Source organism: Danio rerio, chromosome 24 (genome assembly GCF_049306965.1).
Source record: "Danio rerio strain Tuebingen ecotype United States chromosome 24, GRCz12tu, whole genome shotgun sequence".
Taxonomy (NCBI): domain Eukaryota; kingdom Metazoa; phylum Chordata; class Actinopteri; order Cypriniformes; family Danionidae; genus Danio; species Danio rerio.
Genome location: NC_133199.1, coordinates 12,004,066 through 12,029,912, shown reverse-complemented (window position 1 = coordinate 12,029,912; position 25,847 = coordinate 12,004,066). Strand labels below are relative to the sequence as shown.

At 34.3% G+C, this 25,847-nt stretch overlaps 2 protein-coding genes across 4 annotated transcripts in view; both read left to right on the top strand.

Moving 5' to 3' along the window:
* gli3 (GLI family zinc finger 3) overlaps positions 1-25,847 on the top strand; it is a 295,055-nt gene that overhangs the window by 152,347 nt on the left and 116,861 nt on the right. For both annotated transcript variants that reach the window (XM_073940176.1, NM_205728.1), the window contains 1 exon segment: positions 22,329-22,434. In XM_073940176.1, the coding sequence (XP_073796277.1) occupies positions 22,329-22,434 (106 nt within the window).
* On the top strand, positions 3,409-10,231 carry LOC141380830 (uncharacterized). Of its 2 annotated transcripts, none has more exons than XR_012399726.1 (6): positions 3,409-3,451; positions 3,893-3,944; positions 4,267-4,371; positions 5,017-5,075; positions 5,254-5,294; positions 5,528-7,313. XR_012399726.1 is itself a non-coding variant. In XM_073941608.1 (6 exons), exons 2-6 carry the CDS (start codon positions 3,929-3,931, stop codon positions 9,411-9,413), a joined length of 408 nt encoding a protein of 135 aa, XP_073797709.1. In that variant the 5' UTR covers positions 3,409-3,451; positions 3,893-3,928; the 3' UTR covers positions 9,414-10,231. The 2 variants fall into 2 exon arrangements, 1 of the variants encoding a protein (XP_073797709.1); XM_073941608.1 differs by lacking the exon at positions 5,254-5,294 and adding an exon at positions 9,334-10,231 and having other exon boundaries at positions 5,528-5,675.

The window sequence follows — 25,847 nt, the reverse complement described above, 5'->3', positions numbered from 1 at the left end:
CACTGGAAATCTGATACTGGGCACATTTATAAAAAACAATGTGGACAGTTATGCAAAAAATCAGATCTGAAAAAAATCTGCATTCAGCACTCCTTGCTGTGTGAACCTGAGCCTGAGACAGTTCTAGTTAAAGAAGATCTGAATAAAAAATCTTTGGAGAATGAGTATACTGTACACATGATAGATAGATTGCTGATGTACAGCAGATGGCAAATAAATAAGACAAACAACATTAAAATAAGTCCTACACTGACGATACAATGTTTCAAATGACATTTCACCTACAGGTGCACTGTCTGGTTAATGAAGATAAAATCATTGGCCGTAGTGTGTGTGTAAATGCAAGAGTGTATGAGTGTTTCCCAGTGTAAGGTTGTGGCTGGAAGGGCATCCTCTGCATAAAACATATACATTCCGCTGTACGTGGCGATCCCTGATTAATGAAGGGACTAAGTTAACCCTTAAAGACCGAGACAGCCGCCCGCGGCTAAAAATAAGTATTGCTCTTAAATGTTTAATAACTTTTGATCCGCTGATCCGATTCATACAATTCAAAGATTGGCATAAAGAAGAGAATCTCAGCTTTCCAGTGCTGTATCACATAACATTCGCGGACTTTCAGAGGCTCCGGGATCAGTGCGGTTACGTCATCAAAATTTGACAACGCTGATTTGACTAAGAAACGCTCGTCACTGTGTCTCCGGACAAACCAGACATCATACATTGATGCATTGTCCCTCCTCCATGCCCAGATTGGTTCAAACTCGCTATATGACAACCAATAAGCATAGGTTTCACTTTTGTTTGTGGACCAACAAGCTTTTTGAACAACACGGAATGAGAGATACATGAGGCATACATTTATGCGCGGCTAAATAAAACGCAAAAAAAAAATGTTTTGCATGAAATAATTCTCATACTAAGTACTTTTGCATGCACAGCAGCACAGAAACATGACAAAACAGTGATACAGCAAAGACGAACTGCTGCTCTTGCTGTTTTCAAAAGACGCAAATGAAGGTGCAGCTGTTTGTCTGCATTGCAGACAACCATATCCAAATCCATATCCACGGACAACCATATCCATGCTGGCACATAAAACCTAAGGATGTTCCATATTGAACCTAGTTTAGTTATGTAACTATTTATGGTATAGTAAATATTTATATCTATTTTTTTTTACTGAGGATTTGCACCATGTTTATTTGGACTTTGACACATTATTTATTATTTTCTTAATTTTTTTTTATTTGTTCATTGTAAGGGGTGTTGTTTATAGTAACTGAAAATATATTATTTGGAAAAAGTCAAATTTGCTTCACTGTTCTATTATTTTGTAACATTTTTTTTTCTGTTTAGTTAATTCCCAGAACTTTTGGGGAAAATACATTGTCAGTAAATAAATGCATTTTTTTCTCCCATAGAAAAACGCCTTGGAATAACATTGAAATAAATTGCTATAACTTGCTCAGGGAATTGTGGATGTAGACAAAATTTATTTTGGAAGTATAAAACATCATAGCATGTATTTCTAAAGAAAGAAAAACAAACTTCATAAGGTTTTGTTTGAAATAACTAGAAAATGCCACTTTTTTTAAAAATCGTTTCTGGAAAATTCTGGAATATTTTCTGTCTGTTCATATGTTTTTGGACCAAAAAATATTTTAGACTGGACCTTTAAATGATATAGATTGAAACTTCAGGTTCTCCTGTTTAAAATGATATATGACACTTGAGGCTGACTGCTAAAATAAAAATAAAACTGCTTTTAAAAAAAATAATAATATAGGCCCATTAGGTGCCCACAAAATACCTCTAGGTCTTTAAGGGTTAAAAAAAGAAAATTAATGAATGATCATCTTCAAAACAGGACTTTCTGTATGAAAAGTCTTGCAAAATGTATACTGAACTCAAAGAGAAACACAGTTACTTTTAGGTTACAAGTCCAGCTCACTAACCATAAGGCCACAACTTCCCCTATAGGTGGACGAAGTGGCAGAGAAAATTTGTTGTTATCAAACAGTTTAATGGTGAAGGGATTGATCCAATAGGCTTATTAATAAAAGGTTTGCAAAGAAAGTTCCTGCTACCTTTAAAAAAGTATTTTGTTATATTAAAAAAAAAATATATATATGAGACAATCTACCAGAAACATTTTCACTAATAAAAAATGTGACAGGGCCTGACCTTTAAGCTTGTTGTCTTCAAAAAATCACACAAAAGCAAGCATAAAATCATACAATTCAATGATAGAATGCGTCCTTAATCACTGTCAGCTTCTCTTCCGTCAAATTATGTCACTTCAAAGTTAAAGGTGTATTGCATGCATTTTATGATAAATTTAATGCAAATGTGACAGGACTGACAGAAACATGGGAACAATTATAAATTATTTGTATAATATATTTGTAATATTTATTTGTAGAATTTATTTATAGTTTCGTGTTTTTTTAATCAACTGATGTGAATGAGAGCAACTTAAACTGGCTATTTGCTTTAAATAAGTTTTTAGCAAAACATAATTATTAAAGCTGTAGATTCAATTGGGCTGAGGACAAGGACTACAGGGTTTGTACATTTGTAAAGTGTTTTAATAAAGAAAAAAAATCTGAGAACCAAATGACTGACATATTCCTTTACAGAACAACTCACAGAAATCAACCATCAGGCCATTTTAAAAATATTTCTGATGAAATACTTATTCACTTTATTTAGAGGCGTCGGGGTGGGGCAGTATGCTGTCGCCTCACAGCAAGAAGGTGATGGTTCAAGCCTCGACTGGGTCATTTGGCATTTATGTGTGGAGTTTGCATGTTCTCCCTGTGTTGGTGTATTCTGGATAATGTGGCGGTTCATTCCGCTGTGGCGACTCCAGATTAATAAAGGGACTAAGCCGAAAAGAAAATGAATGAATGAATTCACTGTATTTATGTTTTTATTTCAGTAACATATAATGTAAATTTCAGCTAGAATGTCCCATAAAGTATTTTATTTTGAAACACATAAAATTTATGTATTTGATACTTTATTTATTTTAAAATATATTTCAATGTACTTTTGCTCATCTCTGTTGTACTTGAAAGTTCTTATAATGTGGATAAATAATGTTCTTACAACAAGTCCTACCAACATTTTCAAAATTATTTGAAAGAAGATCAATACAGATTTTAAATGGCATGAAAATTAGTAATTTATTATTTATTTTTTTTAGAAAAAAACAAATTAAGTTTAATGTTTATTTTTGACTGTAACTACATATCTGTCAGTCACCAATCGAATTGCCCCGTTAAACTAGTGTTTAGTTCTGGCAAGCTCTTTGGTTCTGGTTTAGTTTTGGTGGTTACCATAGTACCGTTGGAGGACTGGGCGCGCGCAGTCGCGCACGCAGCCGCGCAACCTGCCTCATTTAAAGTTTGAATCGTAACGGACACCAGTGCAACGGAATTCAGAGGTAAGAACATTTTTCGATGCTTTATATGTTTTATTTATTCTGCTTATTTAGTTTTACTCACAAATAATGTGAAACGTGAATTCTAAGGTGTGTTTCGAATCTTGAAGCATTTAATACTTTCCAGCTTGTTTTTTTTTTCGTCTTGTTTGCGCGCGCTCCTGTTACGCACATCAGCTTGAGATACATGTTTAAGGACACGATGTAACTTACATGTTTAACGTTAACGTTAGTCTAATTTAGTGCTTTTAACGGTTTTAATTGGCATCTACATTTATGGCTTGGAAGTAGCCTAAAAATCTGGCTTCACATCGCGGCTAACTATGAGAAACACGTTTGAAAGTTTACGTTACTGAGAAATGTTATAAACAATCTTTTTCATAGCCAATAAATAAAGTGAACTGCGGTCGTTTCACTGTTATTTGTGTTTCTTTTTACTTTTAGAGATGTACTCCAGGGACGTGCTAATGTACAGGTGAAATGGCTAAGCCCATATGTAAGTTTGCCAAGTTAACATAACGTTTGTTACCTTTAATTATCTGTTAAAAAATTCTCAATGTTTTAACGTTAGTTGGTAACGTAATACTCTCTTTCTAATAGCCTGTGTGCAAAAACCATCTTTGTTTAGTAATTGATATGCTATGTTGTGTGATATTATATTATTATTGATAATTTGTTTTGATGTTATGCTACACTGTATGTAACAATATTATAGTAACGTTACATGTATGGATTAAGTTAAAATGAATGTTGGAAATACACTGTATAATAGCAGATACCAGGTGTAATGGCTTTTAAATTTCTGTATTATTTGGTAGCTCGAGTTGAGGGCATCAAGAACATACCGAGGGCCCAAACCAGTGTCCGATTGGACTTACAAGAATGCTGTTGTAGTTGCCTGACTACTACTGTGTTCTCTAAAGGTATGGAGCAAAACAGCACTTGTTACAAGGAAATTTGTGTTCATAAAGAATAGTGATATACTGTACCAGGTCCAGTACATATGATGTTAAACTTTTTTATAAATTTTTTAAATTATTTTTTTAGGTCTTCCCTTCTCTATCTAAAGCAAATATGGCATTAAAACAAACAAATAAATTAACATGCTATGTTAAAAATCTAAATATTAAAAACTTTTGAGGATTTAAGATGCTGGTGACAATTGAAATGCATCATCTCCATCTTGTGAAAAGGTCTATATAATTGATATCTGCAAGACTGTTAAAGTTACTCGTGTTTTCAAAACTTAATGGGATAGTTCACCCAAAAATGAAAATTTACTCACTATTTACTATTCTACGTGGTTGCTAAAGACTTTCTGACGATGTTACACCTATTTTTTCACTTAGTCTCTTACAGTTAATATATTTTCTTCTTAACCTTTTTTTGTTTGCTTGTTGCAAATTCATCTTAATAAATTTCATGTATAACTAGGAATTAGCCTAAAAAAATCTGGCTACACATTGCAAAACAAAAAAATAATGTTATATTTGGCTGAGCAATGTTATAACCATTATCTTTGTTTTAAACATTATCTTTGTTGTTGTTGTTAACTTTTACTTTTAAAGATGTACTCCTAACCAGAGGTGCACTACGCAGCATTGAATGGAAAAAGCTTTGCCCATGTGTAAGTTTGCTAAGTTACTTTTTTTGTCAAGATTCTTTTTGCTTTGGTTGGTAATGTTCTGTTTATAATTGCCAGTGTTCACAAACCAGTTTTTGTCCTTGTTTGTTTATTGACAATTATACTATGTTCTGGTATGTTCTTTGTTTTCCTCCATGTCTTCATTCCTCTCGGATTACAGCAGTTTACTCATAGCAGTACCTAATTGGGTGTGGTTTGTATGTGCGTGCAATTAAAAATAGATATTTTTTGCTTCATTAATCTTGTTAAAATGAAATGTAAATGAAACCCTAACAAGATCAATGAATTGGGAATATTTAGATTTCAAAATTATTCAAATAGATTAAATGTGACAATATTATCAGAAAAATATGGCTTGAGTTAAAAATAAATGTTTGAATTTAACTTTGCATATAGCAGATACCAGGTGTAATTGGTAATTTCATTTATTGCAGGTTTTCTGGAAGCTTGAGTTGAGGGCATCAAGAACATACCGATGGTCCAAATCAGTGTCAGCCTGGACAGACATCCATTGCAGTTCTTCTACACCACACCAATCTCTACTTTTGTATGGCTGCCTGACTACTATGCTGTTCCTTGAAGGTATTACTGGAGCAAAACAACAACAGTGAAATTTGTGGTTATAAAGCATTGTGATGTATGTGTTACAGGTCCAGTACATTTGTCAAAGTTTAAGTCAAAAAAGAAAAAAAGTTATTTTTAGGATTTGCAAAAGTGTTTTTGTTTTCCCTTCTCTCTCCAAACGAAATATTGGTTTGTGCTCGTTTTAGTTGTTTTGATGGGATATTTGTCTCATTTGCCATGAAGGTATAGCTCCCTCTTTCTCCATATACAGCAATGGTCCCAAGATCTTCAAAGTCTAACTAAAAACTTTGTCAAAACATTGCATTTATCTTCAGTAGTTCAACTGTAATCATACAAAGCTCAAAGAACACATTTGTGCATCAAAAATACCGTAAAAGCAACTTGTTTGCCTCTGACACAACAGGTTAGGGTGTGCGCTTGCTACTCGTAGTAAACACAAACCCTGATCTGATGCAAGAGAGATGTAGGCAAACAAATTAGTATTTACCGTTTTGTTTTCCCTCACTAAAGTGTTGTTAGAGCTTGGTATGCTCACAGTTGAACCACTAAAGTCACAAAATTTTTTGTGCCTTATCTGGGCCTTGACTTAGGGGTGTGAAGGTAACCGCATAACCGCCATAATGAGAAGTCAACCACTATAATGTGATTATTACCATCATCACAGCCCTGTGATAATGTGATGTGATGAAACTTTCAGGAGTGTATAGAAAAACAGAATACATTAAATAAATAGAATAAAAGGCCTGCCCTAAATATTTTTTACTTAAATTAAAAATTTAGATTACAAAACAAAAACTGACTGAAACCTTTTTAATAACCGACATAGGCAATTTTTTTGTACTTAGTTTTTTTCCTCGTAAAATAAATATAGCAGGCCTAACTCAAATCAATTGCTCCATGGAAAATAAGCGTTTGTAATGCTCCGTCATAATGCTTATATCACCGACCTCTATCAACATTTTTAATACAAGTTATTTTGAAGGTTATGACTAAAGAATCTGATTTTACCTCAGTGCTGCACTTTAATTTTCTCCGTCTCACTCGTGGTGAGTTCAGGTGACGTGAGTTCAGTGTTTTGAATTAGATAAATTTTCCTTAGTTTAGTCTGGTGTCAAACTGGCACAGAAATATCACAATATCAATATAGGCTCTGTTAAAAGGCTGGTCAATTGTAGGTCTTTTTAAAAAAATTTTTTACAGAAGCTATAAACAGACGCTCATGCAGTACCTGCGGTGATGAGGGACAACAAATTGCATATATGTTGACTTATTTAATGTAGGCTATAGCATATGATAATTTTGTATAAATAAGTTTATACAAAATGTAGCCATTATATATCACAGAGGTTTGTGATGCAACAGTTACAGTGGAGCATTAATTAAATCCTTATTTTCCTAGGAGCGAAACAAACACTGCACAGTTGTGTATTTTTGTCGGGAAAAACATTTTTGGAACAATTTTTGTTTGGTACTATTTAATTTTTATGTAATTTTAATGTATTTTTTTGTTGGTCAGTTATCTACAAAATAAACAATATGAACGAATAACATTTGAAGTGAAGTGAAGTGTGCTGGGTCTGCTATTTTTCCGCAGCACAACAAAAACTGGTTTGCTAAGTACAATTACAATATGATAAAATAAAAAATAAAATAAAGTGAAATATTCCGTTTTGAATAATACATTTTTGTTAACTTTTTAAAAAAATGTTGTTAATTGTCTATAATTTCACTGTTTATAACAAAATCATCCATTGATCCGGTATTCAATATCAAGAAAGTGACTCTATAAGGTAAAGTAAATGCACACTTGATTATTATTACTTTAATGTACAAAGTCTTGGATGCGTGTCTTACAGCACAAAGCATAACATCCTTTAAAGGGGAAATGAAGCACTCAGTCAAGTTAAAATTATTTTGTATGTTGGATTCCACTTTAATGGAAATATAACTAACAAACTCAATAAATGTAACCATTTAGCAGAAAACAGCATGTTTTACTATAGATTTTAGACCTAGGAAGCCGCCATTTTGGAATGTCGCTGTGTCTGACATCACAGGGTTGCCTCTGTATTTGCACCAGCTCCACATCTACAACATTATGCATTGGGTTAAATTAGGCTGTCCAGCCTCCGTGTTCAGTCCTTTACTTCCACTGTATCTGTTCAGCTGAGTTAACAGAACCATCCTCATGACGTCAGACACAGCGATATTCCAAGATGGCGGCGCCCTAGGTCTCAATTCTATAGTAAAACATGCCATTTTCTGCTAAATGGTTACATTAATAGAGTTTGTTTAATATATTTTCTTTAAAGTGGAAATCAAATTACAAAATGTAAACTTGACTGAGTGCTTCATTTCCCCTTTAAATGTCCATGCTTAATTGGTCATTGATAAGGTCTATCGATTAAAAGGGTTGCGGACAAATGTTAACACCTATATATAGGCCTATGTAGGTAGAGCTGCATGATTCTGGCTAAAATGAAAATCATGATTTTTTGCTTAAAATAAAGATCAAGATTTTCTCATGATTCTATAGATGTCAAATAAAGATTAGTATGAGTGGGCTATTATTATTGTTATTCCTCAAACATATGGTATAAAGACAATAATAATATGTGTAGGTCTACTGTTGGTTTTGAATAAATTTTAAATAGACTTTGAAAGGTGGACTTGAATAGACTTTACATTTGTCCTGGTCATTAATGCACAGTAAAATGATGACATCAGAATAGAACTATTCATAATTCTGATGTTGAAGACTTGTGCGGCCGCCTTTGCTTCTCTAATTGTAGAAATTGTAGAATTGTAGAAATGTTGTATTATGATCATCTAGGGCAGTGGTCACCAAACTTGTTCCTGGAGGGCCGGTGTCCTGCAGATTTTAGCTCCAACCCTAATCAAACACACCTGAACAAGCTAATCAAGTTCTTGCTAGGTATACTTGAAAAAATCCAGGCAGGTGTGTTGAGGCAAGTTGGAGCTAAACCCTGCAGGGACATCGGCCCTCCAGGACCAGGATTGGTGACCCCTGATCTAGGGGGTCGAATCAAGATCGCAATCTTTTTTTGATTAATTGTGCAGCTCTATATGTAATGTTATCCGACATACTGCTTGATTTCTTGCTTTATCACCACTGTAACAAAAAATCTGTTACTGTCACAGCCCTACTTTGACTGTCTCAAGACCATAGCTGTCTCTGGAGGATGAGGAGCTCTCATATTTCATCCTAGTTTGTGTTCTGAAGATGAACAGGTCTCTGGGAATTGTAATGATACAAGAGAGTAACAACAAAATTCATGTTTCTGGGTGAATTGACACTTAATGTGAAAAATATTTTAAGACCACAGTGTAATTGCAAAATTTAAAGACTAGGTGATAATAGTCTTGCATCCACTATTATGGACCATCATGGTAGGACCCCTGGCAATAACAGCATCAACTTAAACATGCAATTTTAATTATACTAATAATACTTAATAACAAACTGCTATTACTGTTATAACATGATTTAAGTTATATGCTATAATAATAGTCAAATAGGCCTAAACATGTCAAGGTATAACATGTGTTTGTGAGAGAGAATCAAATCATACATTCTGCTCTTAATATTTTCTTTATGATTTACTGAAATATTGTCTACGTTTCATTGTCACAGGTGCTCAGTTTTGCTCCAGTAATGCTAAGCACAACAGATGCATCAATCAGCCGATGGGTATAAAGCACAAGTTAACGTGATCCCAGTTGACACGAGTCCATAATCATAATAAAAAATTATTGTACTGTATCAACTGTTTGTTGATGAGGGATTACTATCTCAGCTTTTTTAGGGTGATTCAGGTGACATATTTAATCAAATTAGATGGGTTGGTCAGTGAAGTTAACTTCACGTAGGCTGTAACAGCTTTGTATAGTCAAAAGTTAACACAAGTCCACAATCACAACAAATAAAATACATTGATTTTTACAGATTCAAATACAAAGAATGTTCAAGCAATTTTTGCATTTGATTGGCTCACCTTGATAATCTAGTATTGGCTCTGGCAATACCTTTCTCTATGATACTGCTGTTAACTTTGAAGTCAATTGTTTTTATATTTTCTGGTTTATTGTCTTTTGTTTTAATTTTTTGTTGTTGTGTATAGTTTTCTGTAATTTCATTGTGAATTCTATTTCCACTTATTTGATGTAAATAGAATTGCTTAATGTTCTATTGTAATTAACATTAATTGTAATGAAAATTAAAGTGCAAATGTACTGTAAATCATAAATGTATCTAGTATTTTAAAATAATTAAATAAAGTGATTATATTTGGCCTTAAATACAGAACTATCAATTTCTCCAAAAATGTGACCTTAATGCTTAATTTAAATGCCAGATTTAAAAAGAATGGTTCAAAGATTTGGTACAAGATTTGATCAACCAAAATGCCACAAAATAACAACAGTAAGAACCAACATTATTAATTCTTATGGGTTAAGTTAGAGTTTACATCATTTTTGTAATTTATATTATTGTTACCTGTTATTAGAATGGTTGAAGAGTTCAGAGAATCTCAGAAAAAAATGTTCTGACCTTAAATTAACTTTTAAAGAATGTGGCCATTTTAACGTTCTTAGAATGATATATTTTAACTGAATTGTAGGTTTTTACAACGTTGTAAGAATGTTATGCTAACCATAAAAACGTTCTAGCAACGTTAAGCAAACTGGACATTTCAACGTTCTCTGAACATTTAAAAAAGACATTCTTAAAAAGTTAAATTTTGGTTGAAATTTAGATTATTTAGAGCCCTGTAAGAATGTTATTCAAACCATAAAAAACATTCTTACAATGTTAAGTAAACTGGGTATTTCAAAGTTATTGTAACATTAAAAAACTAAATTTAGAACGTTGTAATTTGGCGAAAATTTAGGTTTTGAGAACGTTATTCTAACCATAGAAAAACGTTTTAGCAATGTCAAGCAAACTAGACATTTCAACATTCTTGGAACGTTCCAATAATTGGTGGAAATTTAGGTTTTGAAAACGTAAGAACATTATGCTATTAATAAAAAACTTTTTAGCAACGTCAGGCAAACTGGACATTTCAACGTTCTTGGAACGTTCCAAATAAACGTTCTTAGAACATTATTTTTGGGTAGAATTTTAGTTTGGAAAATGTTGCAACAATGTTATCCTAACCATAAAAAAAAACGTTCTAGCAACATTAAGCAAACTGGACATTTCAACGTTCTTGTAACATTCCAAGTAAACGTTCTGAGAACGTTATATTTTGGTGGAAATTTAGGTTTTAAGAACGTTGTAACATTGTTATCTTAACCATCAAAAAATGTTCTAGCAACATTAAGCAAACTGGACATTTCAACGTTCTTGTAACATTCCAAGTAAACATTCTGAGAACGTTATATTTTGGTGGAAATTTAAGTTTTAAGAACGTTGTAACATTGTTATCCTAACCATCCAAAAACGTTCTAGCAACATTAAGAAAACTGGACATTTCAACGTTCTAAAAACATTCCAAATAAACGTTCTTAGAACATTATATTTTGGTGTAAATTTAGGTTTTTAAGAACGTTATAACAACATTATCCCAACCATAAAAAACATTCTAGCAACATTAAGCAAACTGGACATTTCAACGTTCTAGAAACGTTTTAAGTAAACGTTCTTAGAACGTTATATTTTGGTAGAAATTTAGGTTTTAAGAACGTTTTAACAATGTTGTACAAACCATAAAAAACGTTCTAGCAACATTAAGCAAACTGGACATTTCAACGTTCTTGGAACATTCCAAATTAACGTTCTTAGAACGTTATAATTTGGTGGAAAATTAGGTTTTAGGAACGTTATAACAACATTATCCCAACCATAAAAAAAACGTTCTAGCAACATTAAGCAAGCTGGACATTTTAACGTTCTTGGAACATTATAAGTAAACGTTCTTGGAACGTTATATTTTGGTGGAAATTTAGGTTTTAAGAACATTGTAACAACGTTATCCCAACCATAAAAAAACGTTCTAGCAACATTAAGCAAACTGGACATTTCAACGTTCTTAGAACATTCCAAGTACACGTTCTTGGAACGTTATATTTTGGTGAAAATTTAGGTTTTAAGAACGTTGTAACAACGTTATCCTAACGATCAAAAAACGTTCTAGCAACATCAAGCAAACTGGACATTTCAACGTTCTAGAAACGTTTTAAGTAAACGTTCTTAGAACGTTATATTATGGTGGAAATATAGGTTTTGAAAACGTTGTAGCAACGTTATCCTAACCATAAAAAAACGTTCTAGCAACATTAAGCAAACTGGACATTTCAACATTCTTGGAACATTCCAAGGAAACGTTCTTGGAACGTTATATTTTGGTGAAAATTTAGGTTTTAAGAACGTTGTAACAACGTTATCCTAACCATCAAAAAACGTTCTAGCAACATTAAGCAAACTGGACATTTCAACGTTCTTAGAACATTCCAAGTACACGTTCTTGGAACGTTATATTTTGGTGAAAATTTAGGTTTTAAGAACGTTATAACAACGTTATCCTAACTATCAAAAAACGTTCTAGCAACATCAAGCAAACTGGACATTTCAACATTCTAGAAACGTTTTAAGTAAACGTTCTTAGAACGTTATATTTTGGTGGAAATATAGGTTTTGAAAACGTTGTAGCAACGTTATCCTAACCATAAAAAAACATTCTAGCAACATTAAGCAAACTGGACATTTCAACATTCTTGGAACATTCCAAGGAAACGTTCTTGGAACGTTATATTTTGGTGAAAATTTAGGTTTTAAGAACGTTGTAACAACGTTATTCTAACCATCAAAAAACGTTCTAGCAACATCAAGCAAACTGGACATTTCAACGTTCTTGGAACATTCCAATTAAACGTTCTTAGAACGTCATATTTTGGTGGGAATATAGGTTTTGAAAACGTTGTAGCAACGTTATTCTAACCATAAAAAAACGTTCTAGCAACATTAAGCAAACTGGACATTTCAACATTCTTGGAACGTTACAGATAACGTTATGAGAACGTTCTTACAACCTAAATTTGTTAGCTGGGAAGTGTCATTAAAGCAAAGAGTGTTGACTCTCAAACCTACTTAGTGTTGGTCCACAACTTATTGGTGTGAAATATTGTACCCAATCAAAAGCAGTCTGGATTCCACTTTTAGCTTGATCAGCGGTATGAGGCAACAGTTTCAGTCCTCTGTGTTCTTGCTTGGATAAAGATCTGCCAAGTTTCATGAAGCCTATAATCCTCTACCAAAGCCTCATTGATGCCACGCACCAGAATCTCGACAAACCCGCACAAGGAGGGACTGATGATATCCCACCAAAGAGACACATCCAAATCTCTGTCACAGCCAGCATCCCGTCTGGTCAGCTCTGCATTGGTGCGCACCATATCAATAGATATTTTTTACTTCAGTGACCCTAATGGGGAACATCCAGCCACTGTTGTGCAAACAAAGCACTTGTTGAGAGCTATCTGAGATGGTAACAAAGGGTTGAGATTGACACTGAATCCTTGGGTGAATAGTGCTACGTACCTATCAAATTTCACTAAGCTTTAAATATATGCTTTCTGGGTTGGATTTATTTATGGAATTTTGTCAAATCCGATTTCAAATTCTCTTATCAAGAATGATCAATTCTTTGTTTTCATTCAAACAATTAAAAATATAATACATCTATAAATCAAAATTACAGTATTTTTATTTTGTGCCATTAGCTGAAGACTTTATAAAAATGTAAATACATTCCTTTCTTTTTTTGTTTTCATACTAGTCATTAAATTACCACACAAGTTTTTTTGCAGGTTTTGTTCTAGCATGCATAAATTGTTTATAATGTATGCATGTTGCATTTTTATTATTATTATTATTATTATTATTATTATTTTAAATCAAATTTGGGGTTTCTAACCTTGCATGAATGTATATGGGAACATACAAAATACTTTACTGACCCTAAGTTAACAATAAAGAAAGGAATGTATTTAATTTTTACTATATAATCCAATATAACATATAAAAAGTGCATACATTTATTCCTTGTGTAACATAAATTACAATATTTTTAACAGTTACAATCATAAATAGTGACGTGTTATTTCTGACTGTTATCAATAATTATGAGATAATGCTTACACGTGTAAATTATTGATTTTAGGCATTATACCAGAGGTCACCAACCCTGTTCCTGGAAACCTACCTTCCTGCAGAATTCAGTCCCAACCCTGATCAAACACACCTGAACCAATTAATAGTACCTAAAGCAGCACTTGATAATTACAAACAGGTGTGTTTGGTCAGGGTTGCAACTGAAATGTGCAGGAAGGTAGCTCTCCAGGAACAGGGTTGGTGACCCCTGCGTTATACTGTACATGCATTAAGAATAGCCCTATGATGGAATATAAATTCAAATATCATCTGGTGTTACAAATCATCATTCCCTTAATAGTTATAATCACACATATGTAAGTGTTATGCTGTATGTCAGGGCTATTCAATTGGCGGCCCGCGGGCCAAACCCGGCCCCCAAGGCAATTTGTTCCAGCCCTCTAAACAGTGTGACCAAGACATCCAAAAATAAATTTAGTTCAGTCGAAAAACGGCCGCTATTATGAAGTAAAGTGTGTCTGTTCAATATAGCACGAGTTGCAGTTGAAGGCTGCACAGAGCGTGAGTCACCATAAGCGAGTGGCACGGGCAGCAGAAAAATATTTGGATGTGTTTGTAGAAAAGGACTTTTGTACAGTGCACTGATATTGTTAATAGGGATGCAACAAAAAGCCGATTTCACTATTAACTGCACTTTAATATGTCACAGTTAATTAATGGGAAAGGATTCTTTAAGCCGTATGGAACGAAACAAAACTGCTGCAGTTTAACAAAGTTATGCCAAGTTGCCAACTGTGCGCTACTTTAGAGTTCACCAAGTACACTGAGGCTAATACGCATGCACATGGATTAAATACAGCAGTGGCCGTTCACATATCACGTCTTTTCTGCTTGCAAGTTTGTTATTTGTAATGTAAGAATATATGACAATATGCGCGCACAATTGGAGTGACGCGCTTGCGGCTTTCCCAGCGCATGCAATAGAAAACATCTCACGGTGAGAGTTGTGCTTGCCTTTCAGTGCAATGTAAACAAAAGATATGTTAAACAAATTATTGATAAAATGATTATGTACTGTATGTATGAATGCAGATGGCAACAACAGTTATTCTAAATAACTTACCTAATTCAAAGCTTGAATTTACATTAGATGTGATAACCATGAAATCATGATTATTTTTCAGATATAATCATACAACCAAAATCTATCATTGTTGCATCTATAATTGTTATACAGTTCAAAAGATAACATATGAATATGTCTGAATGTAGAAGAAGCCTAATTCAGCAATGCACTGCTTTTGTTGTGCTCTGAAAAACATTTGAATGTTTGTAAAAAAATAAAAAAATAAAAATAAAAAAAAAGTCTATTGTACAATGCAGTGATTTTTATGTTGTTTCTAAATACAATATATTAAAGCCAACATGGGTGTCTTAAGGAGCAAAAATACAGCTCATGATCTCTTATATGCAGTTGTGTCATCACTCATATCTCTTCGGCCCATTGGGATGATTTTCATGAACCGCCCCCTATGACAAACTAATTGAATACCCCTGCTGTATGTTATATGATGACATCACAGCCCTGATACTTTCTAAATGACTACTATGTTACTGCTTAGTTTCCATGCATGGTATAAGTCAGATTGCTTTCATGCAGGGAAATGATTAGTGGAAGAAAGTAGGGTGATACCTGTTAACTTGGCAAAAAATAAACAGAAGAGAATAAAAGAATGCGAACTGAAGGAGGTCAGGCCCATCATAGGCTTAACATTGTCTTCAAAGATTGCTGGGACAGGTGGCAGCTCAAGACAATCACACTCTGCAGAGAAGCATCCTTTCAGAAGGAGATAAGGGATCCCTCTATACAGGCCACAACCCAACCCCCCAACACCCCCCAAACCCATCCACCCCCCACCACACTCGCACACTCACACACACACATACCCCATGCTGCTCGGTGTTGGAGGCTCTTTGATGTGTGTGAAGTGGGATGACTGGCTGGGTCTGAGGCGCAGAAAAGGTTCAGTGTGGAGGTCTCTGAGGTGCTCACTACTCAGTGTTCTCATTAAGGCAGTGGGACTGGGTTAATCAGCTTTAAAGTTTACACACATATGCTTTTGTCTGAGAGCCCTGACCAGCCACCCCTGGGCACCACCTGTTTGATAAAGAGGAGGCGAGGCAGAGCGAGAGACAGCGAGAGGGGAGTCTATGTTCATTCCCTGACTAATTTGTCTTTTCTTTCTCTCCTGTGCCCTGGTAGTGCTGATGATTATTTGGGAATGTAAATTTTAGGGGGAGGGGTAAATGGATTACAACTTCTGCTTGTTTTTTGGCTACAACTCTCTTGGTGTTGAGAAGGATGTTTTTTGCACTGAGGGATGAAATGTGCAGCATGTAAACAAAGGCAGTTACATTTTAAAAACATATTTAGGTACAAAAAAAAATTACAAATGTAAATTATATTGACAGTTTATTTAAGTTAAGTGTTTAGCATTTTTAAATAGTAAAAAGTAGTGAGTGATAAAAAGTGAAACAAATTAAGCCACTTCGATGCAGGCCTTAATTTGCCCTGAGGTTCTGACTCATAAATGCCTATGCGGTGTAACCAGGACTTGACATTTACCCCACCAACCCACCAAATGCAGGTTGTGGCAGGTTAGACAGACACTCCCACTAGGCACTTTGGCTGGTTGAAAATAATTATTAAATTGCCAGTGCTTGCTCGTCACTAAAGATTACAATTTTAATTTATGACCATTTGTCAATATGCATGCAAATGTGATATTAGAGTCGAGAAGAAGCATGACTGATAACTTTTTGGCGAGAAAAAGATAGAAGGTGAATATAGAATGGGTGGATGATCAAGCGCATGGTGAGACAGGAGAACCTCACTCACTGACAAGGGTTTTGTCACGCAAAACAGCTGATGTGATGCACGCAAGTGCTCAAAAGCTCCCATGTCTCCTTTACTTGCATGAAGCAACCGTGCCTGAAAACGCAACTAGTGCAATCAGTTTTTTTTTTTTTTTTTTTTTTTAAATAGACTGGAAAGAGTAGTCAGGTGCACATACACCTACAGTGTACAGTCATCAAGAGCTTGAGATTTTTGTAAGCAGTAGCGTTTGCTGCTTTTGCTTTAACAATTTTTTTAACAAATTGTTAATATGTCTACTATTAACCGCGTGCACACGATCATCCTTTCATTACTGGTCACGGAATGTTTTTTACATGTTTTCTTTTTGTTAATGCAGTTTATTTCTCATCCTTTACACTTACATTGAAGATTAACTTCCCATTTATGTATTGTTAACCGGCGATCTGGCACCTTTAGCAATGACAGATTGCCGTATATAGTGTGGATACATGAAAATAACTTTTTTATATGTCAATTGTTTTTTAGGAACATTTTAGATGAATAAAAAGAGTATGTATACAGCTATATGTTGCTTGTTTTGACACATTATTTCAAATTTGTGGCAAGGAAATAATTAGTTTGGTGTGGCTAGAGAGAAAATTTGTAAATTGGTGTTGAGCCTGAAAAGTCAAGTGAAATAAAACAAATTGCAATGCAAGCAAGGCATGTTGACATAATACATAATTTAAATCAAGTAATTTTAAGATGCCAAAGTCAAATTTATGCATATAAAATATACTTCCCAAACACAACAAAATTGTGGCTAGTGCAAATGCTGAGTCTCTAGTAATATTAAAGAACTCCTAGCCACAGGGGCTGGTGATGAAAAAAGTTAATGTCAAGCCCTGGGCATATTGTCATCACCATTGTCATATTTTTTTTTTTATTTCTTTCTCTTGTTCAAAAAAGGTACTGGAGATTATTTTTAATCTGACAATATATTACTTAACAATCCATTTGATGTCAGCAATCAACAGAGTGGGTAAGGTTTTGTGATTGACTATATTTGTCAAAGACACAAGTTTACCATGTATTTAATCTTTTATTAAGTCTTTTACAGAGTACAATATTTTCACATTGTTATAAAATAATATTGTTAATAAAGATTGAGGTACTGCAATACATAAACATATCAAGCTCACAACAGACGATTGTTGTTATCAAATAAAATATCTTTCTTTCTCTGTTACTAACAACACCCATTTTAAAAGAAAGGGTTTTTTGTCTGATTTTCCTATTCTTTCCTCAGTCTCTGTGTATCTCTGCTGGCTTCCCATGGCTGGACCCCGCCACCTTTATTCCAGCTAAATTTTTCTCGGTCTGATAATTTATACAACTATAATTAGCCCATTACCATCATACCAATCTGGAACTATAATTAAACAAAGGACAAAAGGCAACAGTAACCCCCACAGAGCATCGCTCAACAGCACTCATGTGTATTTACATGCAGACACAGCTGGATCCTACAGCCTTTGCACGCTTTGTACGCTTGTATGCTTTACATGTATGCTGCTCACAATATTCAGTGTCCTCAAGGTATGCTTCTTATCATGAGCTTATCAACTGCTTACAACCATTCACAAGAATGCATGTATGTTTTTTTGCCCGTGATATATAGTTTTTCAGGTTCTTACAAATATACAGTGAAATGTGCACTTGCTTTTCCATTGACACACAACTCATTCAAACTCACAGGGTTTAACACATGTTGGTCATTCAGTCATCAGCTTTGTGGAGGCGAGCATGTTTGAGCAGTGAGATCATAAGCGTGTGAAGTGGCATAATAAAAACTGGCAATGTGCAAGGCGCACACTCATAAAATAGAACAGCATAGAGGGATAATTTCCTCCACATTACTGATTCAGAAAATCAGCATCTTTCCTTTTTTTATATAAAGCTCTTACCATTTTTTAACTCTGTAATTCAGTAGTACTAAAATTGTACTGCTCAATACTGCTACATCTACTACTTCTACTTCTACTACCAGTTTTGGGAGCATTACTTAAAGCAATTGGCTATAGCTACTAGTTAATTCTTACAAGTAGTAACTGAAACTAAATTGTATCATTATAAAAATAACTAATTACCAGAAGTAACTATTGTATTAATCTTTTAAAAACGCACATTAAAAAGTACAAATTGTTTGTTGAATAAAATTACTCTAAAAATTCAATACTATTATTATGTTATTTTTACATATTAAATACATATTACATATACTATCATTTATATGTTATTATAAAGCATTCTGCAGTATTCTAGAGTATATTAATGCTGCTGAACAATGTGAGATATATGACCTGTATTATTTTATTGTAAATAATGTATGTATTGGAGCAATAAAACATAATAGATGATTTAGAACTTTTAGGGCCCTATCATACACCCGGCGCAGTGTGGCGCAAGGCGTGACGCAGTAGTCTTTTGGTAGTTTAAGCTTGGCGCAAGAGTCGCTTTGAGACGTTGCGCTATGCTGTTTAAATAGCAAATGCATTAGCGCTCGTTTGTGGGCCCAGAGGCGTTCTGGTCTAAAAAGGAAGGCGTTCTGAGGCAAAATATTTGACTGTGTATCATTGCATCCCAAATGACTTAAAATAATACAAACAATATAACTAAAGCAATCTCCATTATACAGAGCGAAAGCACTTCTTTTCCCTACTAAACAGTCACATAATCAATGATGTGAGCATGCTTGGTAAGTAAAAATACAGTGAACGCTGGCTGAGGGGGAGAAGGGAGGCAACCACGCCTAGTATGAGTACACCCTTAGGGCCTACTCACACTATGCTATTCGAACCGTGCCCAGGCCCGTTTCCTTGATCGTTTGAGAAGTGTGAGTGCACTAAATCGGGCTCAGGCACAATTCACTTGTGAGTGCAAAACTCGCCAAAGCCCGAAACTGAAAGCGATATGTGACTTTTAAGGGACTGTTTTCTATGGATTTATTAATCATTCTTACTGTTCAGTGAACGCAAACTGCCGTAGTTTATTAAAGATGCAAACCCCTCACTGTGTGACAGCTGCGCACCTTCAGCAAACCTAGTTTCTTTAGCACAAGGGCTTTATGATTGTTTTTGAGCGTCAAAAGTGGTTCATCTGTTCGGCGAAATATCTGACTGCGTGTCACTGCAATCCCAAACAATATAACTGAAGAAATCCCCACTGTGCTGAGCGAGAGCACTTCTGACCACCAGCGCATCATTGATGACGTAAGCGTGCCCAGGCTTGATTGTAATGTGAGTGCGGGCCGTCGGGGGAGACGGGAGACGGTGAGGGGGGACAAGCGTGCTTTGGTCTGGTTAAGGCAACTGTAGTTCTCAAACTAAATTTTTTGTTTAATCTCAGAACATTTGCACAGCTTGTATATTTCCTTTTTCTAACACTGTCAATCTAAGGCATTTGTTATGACAATTTTTTTTAAAGAATAATTATCATAGCTAGTCTTCTATTTACATGTAAGTGAGTCTTAAGTGTGTGTGTGTGTGTGTGTGTGTGTGTGTGTGTGTGTGTGTGTGTGTGTGTGTGTGTGTGTGTGTGTGTGTGTGTGTGTTTGTGTGTCTAAGGAATCTTTACTTTTTGATTCTGAGTTTTTAAGAAAGGAAAGAAAAGAAAATAAGCAGGTTCTGTTCTTTCCGTCTAATCTGTAGATCACAATACAATAAACTCCTGTTTAGGGTGTTATCAAAACATTATGCCAATCCCCCAAAGAGTATGTGTAATGAAACTTCAAGAGTGAGGATGGTGGATTAAAAGAAAAAAAAGTAAATCTTCATAAAACAGTTATGGGAGTGCTTTTAGTTCATGCTTCAGGCTGTATCATCTTCCTAAAATAATAACCTGTAATTGTAATAATATTCACACTCTTTCTGTTCATTGAGTGTTTGTGTTTCATCGGAAACTAATGAGTCTCGTCAAGGTTTTCCTTTAATCAGCTCTTTCATTAAAAACCTTTTATAATCATGTCTTAATGGATGTGGCATGAAATAATGACAGCAAAAATCCCCTCTGCAAAATGCATGGCCACAAAAAAAACAGTAGTTCAAAAGAAGGGGTGCTGGGAATGGTCGACTTAAATTCGTAGTATGCTTTTTAAAAGTTCAAATCTAATGAGTAACTTTTTCAACCTAGTTGAGACTGTAGGTGAATCAGTTAGGTGGTATAATTTCTTTTTTAAGGTGGACACAATGTTGTCCAGTTTTAGCTCTGACTGCAGAACCTGAACTGTTCAGCTCAACAAACAGACATTCACATATTTTCTGTGCATGAAGAAAAGGAAAATTAAGATAACAGCATACTATTCACAAACAGTATGCAGAAATATAAATGCATGACTACAGGCAAGGCAGGTGCCATGGGTCATGATGATTGCTCAACAGAGAAGTATAAATTAACCTTAAGCTGCATGTTAGAGCAGAGCTCATTAATATTTAGGACCATTCTAAATATGGTCAATTAGGAGCTTCTTATTTTAGGGGTATTTTATAGAGTAATAAACAAGCATATAAAACAATTTCTGGAGATTCATTTACTTAACTAAGGCACATATTATGTAGATATAGGTAGCGATGTCGCCTCACAGCAAGAAGGTCGCTGGTTCGAGCCCCGGCTGGACCAGTTGGCATTTCTGTGTGGAGTTTGCACATTCTCCCTGTATTCGCATGGGTTCCCTCTGGGTGCTCCAGTTTCTGCCATAGTCCAAAGACATGTGGTACAGATGAATTGGGTAAGTTAAATTGGCCCTAGTCTATGTGTGGGTGTAAATGCAAGAGTTTATGGGTGTTTCCCAGTGCTGGGTTGCCGCTGGAAGGGCGTCCGCTGCATAAAACATATGCTGGATATGTTGGCGGTTCATTCCGCTGTGGCGACCCCTGATGAATAAAGGGACTAAGCTGAAAAGAAAATGAATGAATGAATGAATGAATGAACAAAGCAACCAACCAACGCAGTATATTGCACCTTTAATGTAAAAGGACACAAAACCGGGGAATCATTACAATAAATATGTATGAACAGGTGACATCAAAGTCTCTTACTACCCAATTCACCTGTACTGCATGTCTTTGGACTGTGGGGGAAACCGGAGCACCTAGAATAAACCCACGCGAACGCAGGGAGAACGTGCAAACTCACTGAAACGCCAGCTGACCCAGCCGAGGCTCGAACCAGCGACCTTCTTGCTGTGAGGTGACCACTGCGTTACGCTCATACTATTCAGCATTTTTTTAATCAGTGCATCAGAGCAGATGTTTAGCATTTCATACAAAATAATGCTGAATTTAAGTGTCTTAAATGTTGATGTGATTTAAAAGACTTATGCTGATTTTTAAATCACCATAATATATGTCTTTCTGTCAGGTTGTAAAAATTTAAAAGTCACCCTTATTATTTACCCTCCTGTTGTTTCAATTCCATAATATTTGGTCTTTGGATAGTACTAGTTATAGTAGTATTAGTAGTATTAATATTAGTATAATTAGTATTATTTTTGTTTATTTGTATGTTTGTTTCTGAACAGCTTTATAAAAATTACAGTTGAACTGCTGGTGACAGATGAACCTATTTGATGATGCTATTGGTACCTTTTTTTTAACAGCTGCACCACAGTTCTTTCCTGCTTTTCATCATCCAGTACCAATTGATGATAGACACACACAAGGCCGATACATTTACGAACCCTCGCCAGTACCATCACTACACATGTAAGTAAATTCACACTTTTTTTATATCTGTTACCATATTTATGACTAATAATGCCACCATAAATTCTACTAGGACCTGAAAGATGACACTAAAATATCATATCATATTGTTTTATTATATTGCAGTTTATATGTTTGTGTTTAAATGAAGGTTCCAGTTTTATTGCGGTATATCCTCTAATTATTATTATTACTTTTTTTTTTGGGGGGGGGTGTCTAATAATATATATATATATATATATATATATATATATATATATATATATATATATATATATATATATATATATATATATATATATATATATATATGTGTGTGTGTGTGTGTGTGTGTGTGTGTGTGTGTGTGTGTGTGTGTGTGTGTGTGTGTGTGTGTGTGTGTGTGTGTACATTGCTGTTCTATCTGTTTATTCATTTGTTGTTTTTACTATTATATGCATTAATTATTTTATCATATTTTTATTCAGATTTCTTCATTTTTTCAATTTAATTTTAATGTAGGATTTACTGTATGTTATTTATAATCAGCATAATATGATTTGTTAAGCAAATGTATAACAAATAGAGACATCTATGTCTGGTCTTGCAATATTGCAGTACACAAATGTATTAGATGTTGTTTCCATGCGGGGTGATCTGCACCTCTCTGGCTGCAACAATATCTGGTTGTTTCAAAGATCAAAGGCTTGGTGAACACACTGTCAAGAGTCATGCTAATGAGTGTGTCAGAGGCAGATACACTAGATTAGCAGCATATGAAAGCTCAGGCCTTGACAGAAAATGCGTAACAAACTTTTCTCACACACAGTTGTTCTGCAAGCTGTCACATGTAGTACAACAATCCCCCACCTCAACTTCAAGTGAGGAAACTCTATATTGCTAATGTACACCAATATGAAAACTTGTATGAAGATGTTACCTTCTTCAAAATGATTTCAGCATTAATGACACTAAAGGTGTCCCAAATTGCATACTTATGCACTATTCTTATTTATTCTTATGCACTATGCCATTTTGTAGTATAAATAGTGTAAGTAGTGCATTCACACTAAAAAAAATAAAATAAAATAATAAATAAGTGCACTTTAAGTACCCAGATGATGCACTCATTAAACTGTTAAAAAGAAGTGTGAAATGTTGGACGCTTCACACAGTCAACAGCAGCTTGTTTGCCCTTGTAGCGGAAGTGGCAGACCTTTAGGGCACTGATTTTGATTTATTTTTTATTTTGAATTGTAAAAGCAAAATTATCTTACGAGAAATTTTATCGTCTCCCAATGGTGAATGAGGTTTTACTTACGGAAGGAATTATTTGGTAGTTTGGTCATTTGCTAATTTGGCAACCATCAAATGTCATATAGAAAATGGTTTTCCGCTTAGTTAAAATGAAAACGTTTTTGGGATGACGCTACATTCATACACTATGCTGTTGAGTGTGTAAGTGCATAGTGCATCTGGGACGCAGCTAAAAAGATTCTTTTTTAAATTATCTCATAACAGACATGCCTCAAATTCCTTTTATTAACAAACTAAATTAATTACATCTTAAGGCTTGTCTGGTATCCAGGTAAAGTATAAAAGATGTAGAAACACAAAAGATATAAGAAACACAAATTTTTAAAAGAATATATATATATATATATATATATATATATATATATATATATATATATATATATATATATATATATATATATATATATAGTTGAAGTCAGAATTAATAGCCCCCTTTTGATTTTATTTCAATTTTTTTTATATTTCCCAAATGATTTTTAACAGAGCAAGGAATTTTCACAGTATGTCTAATAATATTTATATTAATAATATATATTAATAATATATATTTTCTGGAGAAAGTCTTATTTGTTTTACTTCGGCTAGAATAAAAGCAGTTATTAATTTTTAAAAAAACATTTTTGGGACAAAATTATTAGCCCCTTTAATCATTTTTTTTTTTTTTTTGATAATCTACAGAACAAACCATCATTATACAATAACTTGCCTAATTACTCTAACCTGCCTAGTTCACCTTATTAACCTAGTTAAGCATTTAAATGTTACTTTAAGCTGTATAGAAGTGTCTTGAAAAATATCAAGTAAAATATTATTTACTGTCATCATGTCAAAGATAAAATAAATCCGTTATTAGAAATAAGTTTTTAAAACAGAAAAATAGAATAGAAATGTGCTAAAACAATCTTCCCTCCATTAAACAGAAATTGGTGAAAAAAAACAACTGGTGCGCTGATAATTCAGGGGGGCTAATAATTCTGGTTTCAACTATATATAAATATATATGTACAACAGTTCGACGTCATAATCATGTGTATAAAAAAAAACTTTTTTAAGAGGAACTACTTTCTTCTGCCATTCCCCCCATCTGCAGCTGACGTCAGAACAGCAGAAACCGTTGCTTGGTCACCAACATCCTCTCCATACAGAGATTTCCCGATATTTTCTGTTGCAATTGTGAGATCACAATATTACTATGGTATAAATGCAGCACTTATACAACGTTATACAATAACTTGCCTAATTACCCTAACCTGCCTATAGTTGACCTAATTAACTTAGTTAATTATCTGTATAGAAGTGTCTTAAACGGGGGGTCTAATAATTCTGACATCAATATTACATATCTGATAATTGGAGGGTAATCATTTTATTCCTCAAACTATTTTTATAATACTGTTTACTTCTTAGCTTAATGTATCCTCTTTTCTTTTTTTAAAATACAGCTTGTGCTTGGTTTGAATGCTATTTTTCCTCACCCATCTCCACTTTTCTTTTTTGCCTCTTTTGCACTGGCACATCATGTTAAACCACTGTAGCTTTGTTGTGGGACAAATTGAATGGGGCAGGTACTTGGTCCATATTACATTTCTTATTCTTCATCATTACATGCTTTGCCTCCCCCCACGTTCCCCTCTCTCCATCCTCGGGATTCATATCGCTCTTGAACACATTCCACCACTAAGAATAATGAATTTTTTATGTTGTCTCCTCGCTCTAACTCGTGTGCTAAAGAGAGGTGTGAAAAGAAAGGAGAGACACTCGCCGGGGGCTTGATTGATGTCCAATGTCACCATAAACAAAATGGCAAATATAATTTAGCATTTATTTTATGCAGAGATAATAGGGCAACATGAGACTCAAACAAGACTCAAACAAGCATCTGCCACAGTTTATCATTTGCTGGTGAGAAGAACAGAGCGTAGGGTTAGAGGAAGACAGGGGGAAAGCATATAAATTAAATTACAAGTTGGAATGCCTGACTTGCTATAGTCCTGCCTTTAAGTGAACAGTCACACCTTTGCTATATGTTCACTAACAATTATCCATACCTCAACACTTTGTTTTAAATAAATAAATAAATAAATAAATAAATAAATAAATAAATAAATACATACATA

What these genes read in the sequence shown, in the direction of transcription:
- LOC141380830 (XM_073941608.1), top strand. An exon ending in TACTACTGTGTTCTCTAAAG is followed by an intron (nt 4,372 to 5,016) that starts GTATGGAGCAAA and finishes TTACTTTTAAAG; the next exon opens with ATGTACTCCTAACCAGAGGT. An exon ending in TACTATGCTGTTCCTTGAAG is followed by an intron (nt 5,676 to 9,333) that starts GTATTACTGGAG and finishes TCATTGTCACAG; the next exon opens with GTGCTCAGTTTTGCTCCAGT.